At 42.8% G+C, this 14058-nt stretch overlaps 1 protein-coding gene across 1 annotated transcript in view; it reads left to right on the top strand.

Annotated features, from left to right (window-relative positions):
• The window catches only part of CYP11A1 (cytochrome P450 family 11 subfamily A member 1), a 257157-nt gene that overhangs the window by 215969 nt on the left and 27130 nt on the right, over positions 1–14058 (top strand). The window contains exon 6 of the mRNA XM_086959860.1: positions 6961–7127. Coding sequence (XP_086815986.1) covers positions 6961–7127 — 167 coding nt within the window. The remainder of the gene's footprint in view (positions 1–6960; positions 7128–14058) is intronic.

Raw genomic sequence — 14058 nt, 5'->3', positions numbered from 1 at the left:
AAAGCGGGTGACGGATAGCCCCCAAATGACTCTCTGCAGCTGGATAATCTCTGACTGCTCACCACTGCTGGCACAAGTGCAAGCTCAGCATTCAGAGCAGAAGTCTCGGAGAATTTTCCAGACTTTCAGGGAATTTTCAGCTGGTACGTGCTAAAGGTCGCTGGGCGGCTCATGGGACTGTTTGATTAAGTTACATGTCTGATTAACAGGAGCCTTTCCCAGCGTGACCATGAGAGAAGCAGAGCTATCCTGCAGCGAGTGGCGCGAGGTATCAATTACACTGCTTACGGTGCCTGACGTGAGTGCAGGAAAACCCCTCTTTAATATTTCCCAATGAGGCACGTGATCCTTTTACCTGATTCTGAACCCTGAAATCTCCTGAGAACTAAAGTTTGGCACCAAAGCTACCAGTCTTTTAGTAGAGTAGTAACATGGCTGGGCCTCACAAGCAAAGTCAGAATTATACCCCAGCGGGAGTTCTCGTACTTTTGGGGCACATCTATGATCTTTTTTTTAATAATATACAAAGGGTTACAGGAATAAGTCTGGGAAGCTGAGGCACGCACAGGTAGGTACCAATGAGCACTTCTGGAAACGTCAGCAAACTACACTTCATGAAAAGGCAATTCAGTTTTGGCGCAGGCAAATGTAACTAGTGTACAACAAACGTACATTTTATGTAAAGACAGTTTGGCATTTCTGCTGTTTTCTCTTCACAGTGAAAATATTACCTGTTGAGAAACCTCAGAAGAAAATAGGAGCTCCAAGTTGACTTTTGTGAAGAAGTGAAGCATGGCAGCAGTGTAATGGCGGACATTCACAACGAGAACCACTACCACTCGGAACCAGCACAAGTTCGCGCCTCGCGTGGCAGCAGGGGGAGGGGGCCTGCGCGATTCCCTTGCGGGAGCGTGCAGCAAGGCGCGATAATTTCGACCATATAGCGCCACCATATGGCGCCGTGCGCTCCCGCAAGGGAATCGCCAAACATGCACGTGTTGTCATTGCAAGCAATGCAACGCGTGCACTTTTTTGCCCCCAAAGCTGTGCCGATGGCTAAAGGTCTATCTCCTATGCAGCGCATGTGCGCTGCATAGGCGAGACCTAAAGAGGGGATATGAAAAAATGTGCCATTGTAAGAAACACTGGACACATTAACAGGAACAGAATTTGCTGTTCCATGATGCCTTCATGTGCTAAAGAAACGTATGAGCAAGAAAATCACCGTCAGCAAACCACAGAGTGCAGTCGACCCTATCCTTCAAAGCCATTGACTGTGCAAACAAGAGCAGCGTTTATACCTGAAGAACTGACATTTCAATTCCATGGAAAATCTGAAACTATTTATTTTTGCAACCAAGCCTTAGACGCTATTGTAGAATAGAAATTCATATGATGAGCAGGTACAGTCTGTAAAAATTCTTCCTTGGCAAGGCAAACACTGAAAAATATGTCTACAGATCACCCCTCCCTCCCTCCCCCCCCCAAGAAAACAAACCAACAATAAAAGCACACTCAGTCAGGTTGTAACAAACTTGCTTATGGAATCCCAACAGGCTCAAATGCAGGAATTTTCAAAAACAGAAAACTATTTTCTCTGCAAATGCAATACAACCCTATGTAGAGGGGATCTTTCCCATGAAGAAATGGGCTACAAGACCAGGCGTTCAAATATTACAGGCTTACCCAAATGGCTTTTTCTATAAATGGTTTAATTGGATTCAAAATATTAACTTCATACCAATCAGCTAAAAGTTTTATAGTCCATGTCTATGAGTACAGTTTGTGAAATAACATTCAAAACACTTAAAACTGTCAGGTTATTCACAGCTATGGGCAATACACACATTGAGCATACATATATAGTTGCTCCATTCCTGTGACCACTTTGGGGTTGGGAGAAAGGCGGTCTGCACCAGGCAGCAAGGTATGGCCTGATTGTGCAGCTTATCCTCCAGGGGATGACTCTGGAATGGGTGTTCAGGTCTAGCCTGGGCAGCGCATATGCTGCTCTGCGAGACAGTATTAGAGTATGGAATTGAAGCTCCGCCCACTCTCCGCCGATATTTTTCATTGGCTTGTGTCATTGTCCTTTGTAAATGCGGCTTCTGATTCGTTACTAGGCATGTTAATCCCTCCTTAGTACTGCCTTGTGGTCTTTTGTACCTCCCATGAGGAATGGCCCTTTTACTTTTGTTGTTACAGGGGTTGCTTAATGTAGTCTGTAAGCACTATTTTCTTTAATGAGTTTCTCCTAGTGCATGCACGACTGATTTCCTGCAACATTTAGCACGCCATGCGCGCTTTCACATTCTGAACAGCCAGGACAATGGCGGCTGCTTCTTTGCAATGCAATCTGTCTCACATTACCGAGGGTTTGAGCTATTGGCATTCAAAATGACAATGGCTTTTATTCATGTGTTAATTTTCAAAACAGAAAAATAAAAGGCATTGTCATTTACAATGACAATAGTTTAAACTCTCGCAAATGCGAGACCTACGCATTGCAAATGCTTATTAATTTTTGGAATTCAACCTTTTAACTTTCCATCTATATAGAACTCAATTATTGAGTAGCCCCGTTACTCTTTTTAATTGATTTACTCTTCTAATTTGATGTTCAGGGAGGTGCCATAACGCAAGGAAACATTGTCTCATGACATTGAGGTTTAACACCATCTCTGTTTGGGTAATCTGTGTGAGAATCGGATTAGGTAAATTTAGGGTGTATACATTTTGGGGTACAGTCTTGCTTCCTTACTGCCTATCGCCTCTTCAGTGCATCATCTGTCTCTTCGCAGAAGAGCTCTCTGATGACTATCCAGCCCATTCCCTGGGAAGATTTCCTTCCTCACAAACAGAGGCCACTTACAAGCAAAAAATAAGGAAGATACAATATGCACTGGGTAATTTAAGTAAGAGAAATAATGAAAAACAAATATCTACATTAACAAAAGCAAAATAACATAAATGAGAAGCATTTAACTTAATACTAGATTTTTAAATACCTGGGGGTCCAGATTTATCACCTAGAATCAGACACGATTGATGGGAACTTAGGCCGGGCCATATCATGTGCTCGATTGACCCTCCCGTTTTGGATTGGTCTCCCTTTGTCTCCAATGGACCGGGTTGGATATCTAAGATGCTAATCCTTCCTTGTCTCTTATACTTTTTCTGCCTGCTCCCCTACCGTCCACCCAAGAGACTCTTCCGAGACCTGGATTCTCTACTGATATCGTTGGTATAGGGGACCTCGCGGGCCAGGGTGGCGCTTCATCATAAACTATATTTGCCACTGTCAGAGGGCGACCTGGGTGCGCCGAACTATCAACGATATTATGCAGTGGCACAGCTGCAGTGGCCGATGCGGTGGATCAACAGGAGCAACCTCAATGAGTTGACCACTGGTGCCGTGGGCTGGGATCTCCCGGCGCTCCTGAAGTGGCTATCGGGAATGGTTACACCGACCCAGAGTCAGCGGGTAATTTATTAATGACGGTGGCGAGGCGGCATTGGACTAGGTATGTGAGACCAAGGAGTCGCCCATCCCCTTATGCTCCCAGTTTGCCCTTGGAACTACTCCCACGCAAGTGCTCATGTCATGGACGCCCGGAATTGGGGGCATGGAAGGAGAATGGGCTGAACACGTGGGGTGGCATGTATGAAGACTTGCAGTTACTAACATTTGAAGGCTTGGTGGAAAGATATGGTGTACCGCAGGGTTCCTTTTTATTACATGCCTTACTGTCTCGCTTGTCCCTGCGGGCATGAAATGCTGAATGGGTTGAACCTGTTACCTCACAGTTACTACACACACTACTCACACATGGCCGCGGTCGACGTGCCATAACGAGCATACACACCTCCATTAGACTAGAAGATCCTCCTGCATTGACGACACTGCGTACATATTGGGTTAGCGAACTATCCATTACCCTATCAGACAAACAATTGCAGCAGTGCCTTAGCCAACCCAAAACTATTTCATTTAACGCCAGACTGAAATACACACAATTTAATTACCTTCACCATACCTCCCTCACTCCCCACAGACTGGCACACATGTATCCTACTGCCACAGACGAGAGTTCCAGATGTAGGGACCAGGGAGCTACCTTTACCCAGAAGTTCTGGACTTGCAGCACCATACACGTATTTTGGTCAGAGGTGGCTACTGTGCTTACAGCGGCGGCGGACGTGCTAGTGGAGGTGACCACCCTCCATTTTCTTCTGGGAATCATGAGGCGTAGCTCGGCTCGTAAGAATGTGAATACGTTCTTGGATCTTACTCTGGGCTTGGCCAAAATGAAAAATCGCCATGGCCTGGAAGGCGCAAATGGGCCCAGAGCTTGACACATGGCTGGTGGACTTGCGGAGAGCACTGGTCTCAGAATGCACGAATCAGCGAGAGGCTGAGGCACGAGAGTCCTGAGCTCTCCCGAAACGAACCCCTGAGCAGTGGTAGGAATATTTAACAGTGGTAGAAACAAAAATTAAAACGGGTGTCCTCCCTGCCTGAGTCCTCCTTCATGGATGAAGCCTCGGGGTGGTTGCCCTCTCCTCCTGCCTGATTGCCCCCCATCACTCCGTCTCACCCTGCACAACCGCCCTTTCTCTTTCTCCACCTCTTATAATTGTGATTATGTATATATGTACATATGTATATATTTTTATAATTATACATGCTCTTTTCCTTGTGGTACACGACAGCACTTGGCTCATCATACCCTTATGTTCAAACACACGTAATTGCACCAGACCGGCTCACACACCTGCAATACTCTTTCCATCTAGGGATCGGAGGGTTTTGTTCCCTTTTTCGAGTTGGATGTTTATTTTTTATCTAGTCCTGAAGAAAGCCCACTCGACCCATGCTGACGTATTAGGGCTGAAACATGTCGACCTTTTTAGAACAATAAATATCAGTGTGTGAGATACCTCAATTGTCTCAATACACACACTTTTAATTTTAAATACAGTCTCGCACCCTGTTTGATTACAATTTGAAATACAGGGTATACGAGCCTTTTTAATCTTTCACAGCACTACACTTCCCTATCACTAATCACTACAGCTGTAACCAAAGGGTTTTCCTCCTGGTGGAGGTTGCATAACCACCAACCCAATGATTATGCACACACGGGTCTAAGGGGCGGAGAATCAAGATATACCGCTTTCGCTTAACATCAGACATGTGCATGAGTGTTTTTTAATTGGGACAGAAGTATGCTACCTGCAAACCCAAGTTAAAGCTGGACAAGTGATCCCTTCTCATTTGATTGCTAGATATTGTATACAAGGAAGTTGAATGGATCACACTTTCTGTCTCCCTCCACAATTGATTATGTTTATTTTTTATATCTTAATATTTTGTTGTGTTCCTTCTGTATGGACTCATAATTCATTACGCATATGTATGCAATATGTCGTAGAACTCGATTTATGGAGCATTGACCAATTCTCCTGCTGTTAGGTTAATTGTAAACTGATTATGTTCAGTGGTGTGGCACTGCGGAGTGAAGCAGCAAGTCCTGCCAGCATAGTTGACATGGAAATGTTATTTGGCTGCATGCTTCCTTACGCCCCTACCTATGCCATTCAATTATATTACTAATCACCAATGTCAATAGTCTGCCTAGCTTGTCATGAAAATGTTTTGGATGATATTACATAAAAAATGTAATAAACATAATTTATCAAAAACTTAATTCTAGAGAAGAAGGATAATTTGAACTCCATATACAAAGTTCTGATTCCAGTATTATGCAGCAGCTGCTACTCCACTAAGGCAGAGGAGCTTCACGGCACAAGAAAAATACAATGATAATAACGCCATGTTCCCCAGTGGCTCTTTAGGTGCAGGGAGGCCATGGTTGGCTGCCCACAGAGCAGGGAATGAGAGGAAGACACTCTCCAAGTGCGTATGACAGTTTGGCCGGCGGTCTTGGGCAGGCCAAACAGTCATGCGCACTGGCTGTAAAGTACAGCCTGGGTGGAGAACTTGCACAGCCCCCCAGTCTCCATGTCGGCCCCGAGCCACGACACTCAGACAAATCACGACGCTGCTATCAGCAGTGTTGTGATTGGCCAGGCGAGTCTCAGAGCCTGTGTACTTCCTGGTACCTGCGTCATGGCAAGAAAGACGGAGGAGAGGAGGCCGCTAGTAAGATACATTTAATTTTCTTTGTACCCTATTTACTTTTTCTTTTACACCCTCACCCCGCTCCACCACTGCTAATGCCGTAGCAGCTGTTACTGATATGTTACGTCTACTAACTTTATCAGACTATGCGAAGGCCATAAACAGAGCTGGATAATATTTTTTACTCATCTAGGTGGTCGCACCAATTCCTCAGTTTTAACACAGGCACATGGTGAGCGATAAAATGCCCAGCTGGAGCCATTATGGGAAAGCAGCTGGTCTTCATGTTTTGTCAAATGTGTCGGAGATTGGTGAGGGGAGATGAGACGGCAGTGCCACTGCGGGGTGACATCAGGAGTGTGGCTATCAGTGATGGCACTGGGGCTCAATGACGTCATTGACGTGAGGGGCTGACGCCATTTTATGTATAATTGTCTCTTAGTACCAAACTAGGGGCAGTAGAGGCCAATCCCTTTGCTTGCATTACGGACTCCTTAACCTTTGCTATGCACGACATTTACTTTTCCTAAAACCAAAGATGCTGTACCTACATATTGGAAAAACCTGAGGCGCATGCCATGCGTTTCCCCGCCATGTTTTATAAGCGTTCATTTTATCCATGTTTGACTGTAATTTTGTGGGGTGCTTGGAGATTAGATCTGGCTCTTAATGTTTACTTCTGACTAGTGCACATTACAGCTGAATTTGTTGATTTAAAGATTTCAATGCTTCTTAGAGCAGGTTTTTTATTTTATGAAGCAAATTGAGGCTTCGTTTCCATGAGCTAAATTTTTGGGGAATCCCTCTTTTCACAGACCTCAACGACCTTGCAATGGACGCTGTATGAGCTGGCTCGTTACCCCATGGTGCAGGACAAACTGCGGGCAGAGGTTCTCACAGCAAAGGCAGAAGCGCAGGGAGACATGTCAAAAGTGTTGAAAAGTGTCCCACTGGTAAAAGCTGCCATTAAGGAGACTCTCAGGTATTGCGCACCCTGCACACCTCACCACACCTCACACACATCCAAAGCCTTCACGAATACTCTCATCCTCTTATCCTATTTATCACAGGTGACTTATCAGGCTCCTCCTTCATCCTCCCCTATGGTCATTCTACATACAGTATCCTACATGAAGTTATTAATTTTGCACGTTGACCCTATTTGTCTTAGAAGAATCTTAATGGTATGGCAATAAGTAAATACTCCTTACTGTAAGTTTAAATCTGTCCATGACCCTACTCTTTGCGAACTAGAATAGTCAGTCATCTACTATTTTACCACTAGCACACAGAGGTAGTAGCATATCCTCTGCTACTTTACAACTACACTTCTCAAAATAGGACTTTCAACCACTGAAATTCCCTGTAATTGAAAACAAGACCAATCACCAACTTTGAAGCTTAAGAAAAACTGCTCAACTAGACCAACCACCTTCCTAAAAGTAAAATGCCTCTGAGTGTTTATTTTGTCCTCTTGTATTACCTTACTACTCAAAACCATTACCACCCATTAATTAGTTAATGCTCCTGCATACTTCTATATCCCTATGACACATGATCCAATACACAGTGCAGTTATTAAAAACACTTTTTATTTACTGTCCTCTGTGCCATATCAGCACTTCGCCTTGTTGCCACTGACACTGTGCAGCTATTAATAACACTTTTTATTTACTGTCTTCTGTACCATGCCAGCATGCCACCTACTTGCCACTAAGTAGCACTTGAAGTTTCTTTTTTTTCTTTTTACAAATGTGTTTATTTTACAGTTAGTAGAAGCAGATATAACTAAACAATTGATCAGGATAGAATTATTATTAATATACATGATTGATAAATACTCGTCAGTTAACATAAATGCAAAATCCGTATTTGGGTATGTGAAAGCTTCCTTTTCGTGGATGTTAGCAAGCGTAGACCTAATTCCTACCCCATATTTTAAAAAATGTACTTAAGGCTCCTACTCTAAGACGGGGTGTAATAAAGTTGCCATTTGGAAAAAAGCCATACTTTTAAACTTGGCACCCCATATAGCGTTATGCGCCTAGATGTTATAAGCTCTCCATGTTTGCAAATCCATCCTACAACCAGTAGAGTTTTGGATCTTATATAGAGTTTGCGTCGCAGGATTAGCCTGAAATAATCGTTTGCCTGGATTTGAAAGTTGATATTGCTTGCCATCGTTCCCCCAGGCAAAAAACCTGACTGATCTCTATGGCCAGAAGCAGTTATTCTTAGTGCCATGATTTTGGTAAACAATTTGTAGTCAACATTTAGTAGGCTGCTTTTGGTGAAATGAGCCCGTATTGTTGGGCGGTCCCTTTTTCGATGAAACTTCTAACTGCCTCAGAGAAAGATTTGGGGACATGACTAATATCGCACGGTAAATAGCTTGAAAAGAATTTCAGTTAGTTGGGACAGAAAAACCTAATAATATTCGGTGGGAAAGGCTTCACAGCCACATGCTTTCCCAATAGGGGACCCCTTCATGACCTCCTGAATTTGTTCAATTATAAGTGGGGCTACTATAAAAGCTTGCTGCGAGTAGTTGAGTTTGGGTAGTTCTATAGGATTAAGAGAGTCATTTATGGAGGAAGAAGAGGTCGCAGATAAGGATGAATATATTTTCTTATAGTGTGAGAGAAAACACGCTCCAATATCAGCCATTTGATCTACTACTTGATTTCTATTTTCATCAAAGATAGTTTTAATTGTTGCTTTATTAGTTCTCTTTTTTAAGATCACGGCAGGAGCTTACCAGCGTATTCGCTTTTCTCATAAAGTTTCTGAAGGCATTTATTTTGTTCACAATGTTAGTAGAAACATATAAGGCTTTAAAATCGCATTGAGCTGTTTCCAAATTATTATTTCGCACTTGGGGAACAGTAGATTATGTGCCTCTGGACTGCGTGATCTAAGTAGCACCAAAGCTATAGACCTTCTTATTTGTGATATGTTGGCCTTGTGTGATATTGTCTACCCACCAATAATAAGCTTTGCAAGCTTCGCAAACAAAGATAAAACAAGCGGACCCCTTGTTTATTTCTAAAAAGTTTTTTATCCGCATGTTCATGACCCATTCTTCCTCTGTTAAAAGGGTCTTATCCAAGTCCAGCAAGGATGCTCATGTTTAACCGGATTTCTATCACCGGAACCGAATGATCCAAAAATGGGTTTGCAAGGATATCATTCTTGCCTCGTTCCCAGTAATGTGAAATTAAGAAAAAATCAGTTCTCAAGGGAGAGTTGTATCTTTTTGTAAAACATGTATATCCGCGTGCCTTGGGATGCTGGATTCGCCAGGGATCTAATAGAGCGAATTCCTGTATTAGGGTTGCATCACTTCTTGCTACTCTTGGTTTGTTTTGAGCCTTGTTCTTACGTCAGGAATCAAGCTGCAAGTTCTGTATTAGATTAAAATCCCCCCCTATGATAACGTAGCCTGGGAGTTGGGAAAGAGTGTATTTAAGACCCTCCAGAGCAGTTCTATCATCAGAATTTGGACAGTAAAAGCCAACTATCTGGAAGATCTGGTTGCCCATCTTCCAGCTTACAATAATCCATCTGGCATTGGGGTCTTTGTTGATCTGTAAAACTTCTCCATCACAGTTGTTGAGTTTGGGTAGTTCTATAGGATTAAGAAAGTCATTTATGGAGGAAAAAAAGGTCGCAGATAAGGATGAATATATTTTTTTATAGTGTGAGAGAAAAAACGCTCCAATATCAGCCATTTGATCTACTACTTGATTTCTATTTTCATCAAAGATAGTTTTAATCGTTGCTTTATTAGTTCTCTTTTTTAAGACCACGCCAGGAGCTTACCAGCGTATTTGTTTTTCTCATAAAATCGTTGCTTTATTAGTTCTCTTTTTTAAGACAACGCCGTCAGCCTCAGCTGAGGCAAAGAAAGCTTGGGAACTAGAACTCTGTTAGTCTGCAAGAGGAATGCATCTCCTGAGCCTGACTAGCCTCACCTTATTTCTGGGCCAGCCATCTTGGTAGTCTTTTAAATTTGGGATTTTGGTGATGCATCTTCTGCAAGCTCTGCATATTAATCTCTGTTGGCAGATTCCTTCTTAAAAGGGGCAGTTCTTGATGTAGTGGGGTGGTTGCCTGAAGACTGGCACTGTTCCTACAGGAAGAATTCATTCAAATCAGAGGTCTAGAACCTTTATTGATTATCCTTTGTGTTTGTTATTCTTGACATTGGCTAGTCCATCTAGTAATTTGTACTAGATGGTAATTTGATAAAACGATGATTTGTGATAAATTAATTAGCCAATTAGTATGAGACACCATTAACCAGGGTTTACAAGAGAATGATAAAGGAGAAGTAGTCCTGGGCACACCAAGGCATGCCTTTACGGCTGTTGTTAGGGGTTAGTTTGTGGCTTGGGGATACCTTTGGTTTGTGGGGTGCCACAGGGCTCTGCTCTCAGTCCAATGTTTTTCAGCATTTACTTGCCCTTTTGGGCCACCCTTATTGAGACTTGGGGAGTAAAGGCTGTTTCAAATGCAGATGACACTCAACTTGTGTTTTCGTTTAGAGAACATTCAGAAGCAGCTTTCATCAATTTCAGGGAGTGTTATATTTCCAAATGGATGTACAGCATTGTTTTGAAACTGAATGCAGACAAAACTGAGGTGCTCTTTTTCAGTCAGATGGGTCCCCCTCCATCTAGCCTCTGGAGGCCCTCTGAATTGCATACTCCACCGACACTGATTATTTCAACTAGAAATGTAGGGATTATGTTTGACTCTGATCTCTCCTTCACATATCAAATTGGCAAGTTTCATCGTTCTGCTTTCTGAAGTTAAGATCTGTCATGACGTTATTGCCTTTTTACTTCCAGAAGAAACCTGAAAGAACGTAATCCATGCATTGGTGACATAACATTTGGATTACGCTAACAGTTTATATCTGGGTCTTTCAGCTTTCTTGACTCATAGACTTTAAATGATACAGAATGCGGCCAGGCTGCATCGATGGGTCCCCTTTCATCATCACATCTCCCCTCATTTGAAGCAGCTTCATTGGCTTCCAGTTGCTAGGAGGGTTGAGTTCAAATCCCGGACATTGGCATTCAAAGCCATTAGAGGAAAAGGACCAAAATACCTTAGGAATAGGCTTAGCCAGTACCACCAGGAGAGAGCCTTGAGATGTACCCACCTGAAACTCCTGCGCATCCCGGGGTTTGCCAATGTTCATCGAAGTGGCATGTCTTTCTCGGTACTGATGGCCAAGCTACGGAACACCCTGCCCATCCATCCTCACATGGCCGAGTTCAAAGACTGTTTTAGGAAAGATTTTAAAACCTGGCTCTTCAATTACGTTTAGATAGTAATGGCGGATCTTGTTCTTCGGTCTTGCTTTGAGCTCTGGGACACCTCTGTTGAGGTAGTCACACTCTTTACAAATGACTTTGATTGATTGAGAGAACATTAAGCCATAAGGGAATGTTTAGAAGATGATCTCTGTCTGGCTGAACTGGAACAAAGAGTATCATGCTCAATAAAATTCTTACTATAAGTTACCAAGCTGAAATGGCAGCTCAACCTCAGGGCTACGGAAAAATCTGAAAAAGCTCTACTATGCTTAAAACAGAGGTTTTATGAGAATGCAAATCAAACACAATCACTCCTTGCTCAGATACTCTTTACCAGCAAGTTTTTAAAGGGTTACTACCCTAAAAGAGAAAGATGTCACTTCCTTAAACTGTGAGTATGATACGCAAAAAGGCTTTTGCGTCATACTGGTTAGCACTATATGCAGAACAACAGGTGAAATAGGGAGAGATGAACGCTTTCACACATGCAGCCAATTTGGCTATTTTGACAAGAGTTAGCCAAGAGGCTCTTCACATGAGAACTAGACCAGATGAGTTATCAAAGCCATAAAAACTCCAACCTCACAAGTCTCCCTGGCAGGATGGGCTCACTATTTGCTATATAAACATTTTTGGGTCTGAATTGGTCCCTCGGATAGTAAAACTTTATAATTGTTAGCAGAAGGGTCTGGGTGAGAGCATGAAATAGCCTCGGATATTTTGTCTGGTAAAGAATGTGCAGTTTAGTAGTTATTTAAATGCAGTGATATCTGATTTTTTCCTTGATTCATCAAAAGGGAGTTGACCCTGAACCTGGAAAAAGTGCCATAGCGGCCAATGGCCCTCAAATCCTGTATTGATGTTTCAGAGCCTCATAATGTCTTCAGTATGCCAATTGCAAATAGATGAATTTTATGTTAATCTTCCACAAATGATATTTCCTGCATACCATCTTCTTGCCGTATACTCACTGTCAGTGAGTACATAGTAAGAGCAAAAAGAAGAAGGGTTAACTAGAACTCTTGTTGGTTACACAGGGCCCCATGTTTTAATTTGCGCTCTGGTGGTATGCTCAAAAGGCTCTTGCAAGCTCAACCGTTTAAATATCAATTTTTTCGCCCCTTAATATCTCAACATTTACTGTACAGATTTACACCAGATCACAAAAAGCACAATTTGCGGACCAAGATCTAGCTTCCTGCCGAATGTGGTGTAATTCTGTTCATAGTTTTTGCTGTAATCCGACTTAAAGAAGTGTAGGCAAAATGCACTGGGATTTTGCATTTTAAGACCCCACTTTTTTTCTGGATCCCCACTGGACAGACCACTCTGAAACTTTCTAGAAAGTAGCTGAGGTGGATTAAACTTGTTTGGGAAACTATGTCAAGACTGGTCAAACAGGGCCAAAGTTATTAGCAAACCATACAACATTCCATCTGTGGAAGAGCAGATATATATTTCAGATTACATAAATGTGGAGTTAGGGATAGTAAATCTATACTTTTCTATATACTCTTACCTTTCGATATTCTTTCCTCCATATTCTTGTACCATCATATGTTGGGGCCCAATATTCAGTAGTACAGCCATTTGCAAGTTTATCCATTACTGGTGACGGAGAAGTTTATCATGCACTGCCCTTCAATTTGCTGTTTAGGCTATGCGTGGGTGGAACTCGTGGAGTTTTACTATGCAAAATTCCACAGAGCTACCTATAAACTCCAGGAGTTTCTGCAGAGTTCTGCGATTGGCAGGATTCCAGTCCATTGCACTAATAAAGAATTTGCAGTGCACTGCGGTGAGTGAGACTGTGAGTGCACATCATTAGTAGTTTCTCACACTCCGGTAGCAGTGGCAGACACTCATGGAATGGCATATTTGAGACTTGGATACACAGAAAAGTGCCACTTCGAAGACAATCAGAAATAAAGCTGAGTCTCTTTCTATGAGCACCTATCTATACTAATATAATAAAGAGAGAGCCCAAACCTTTGAGGGGGGTAATCTCAGGAACCACAGCACCAATCACAAAACACAATACAGCGTTAGAAAGGGCAGTTGCAGCAGAAGGACATAGGCTATGCAAACGTCCACCATATACATTTAAAAGGTAAAAGAACCGTGCCAGCAAAGTAGTCCCTTGTGGGTGTGCCTGCGTTGTGCTGTGGGCCTGTGCTGGAGGCGTGACAAACGTTGGGTGCGTGTGGTAGGTTCCGCCCTTCATGCCATGTCTCATATCGTGTGCTAATCCCACCCTGCTCCCTTTAAATACCCCTGCACCCCATAATCATAACCCACCCTTACTCCTTAAAATACCCCAACACCCTTAAACACTAACCCATCTTAACCCTATAAATATACCCTGTACCCTAAACCCAAACCTATCCCTAAACCTAAAAATACCCCTGTACCTCAAAACCCAAACCTACCCCTGAACCCTAAAAATACCCCTGTACCTCAAAACCCAAACCTAGCCCTGAACCCTAAAAATACCACTGTACCCCAAAACCCAAACCTACCCCTGAACCCTAAAATACCCCTGTACCCCAAAACCCAAACCTAGCCCTGAACCCTTAAAATACCCCT

This window comes from Lissotriton vulgaris, chromosome 2_2 (genome assembly GCF_964263255.1).
Source record: "Lissotriton vulgaris chromosome 2_2, aLisVul1.2, whole genome shotgun sequence".
In the NCBI taxonomy this organism is placed as follows: Eukaryota; Metazoa; Chordata; class Amphibia; order Caudata; family Salamandridae; genus Lissotriton; species Lissotriton vulgaris.
The sequence above is the reverse complement of the archived record's forward strand: the minus strand, read 5'-3'. Positions and strand labels throughout refer to the sequence as shown.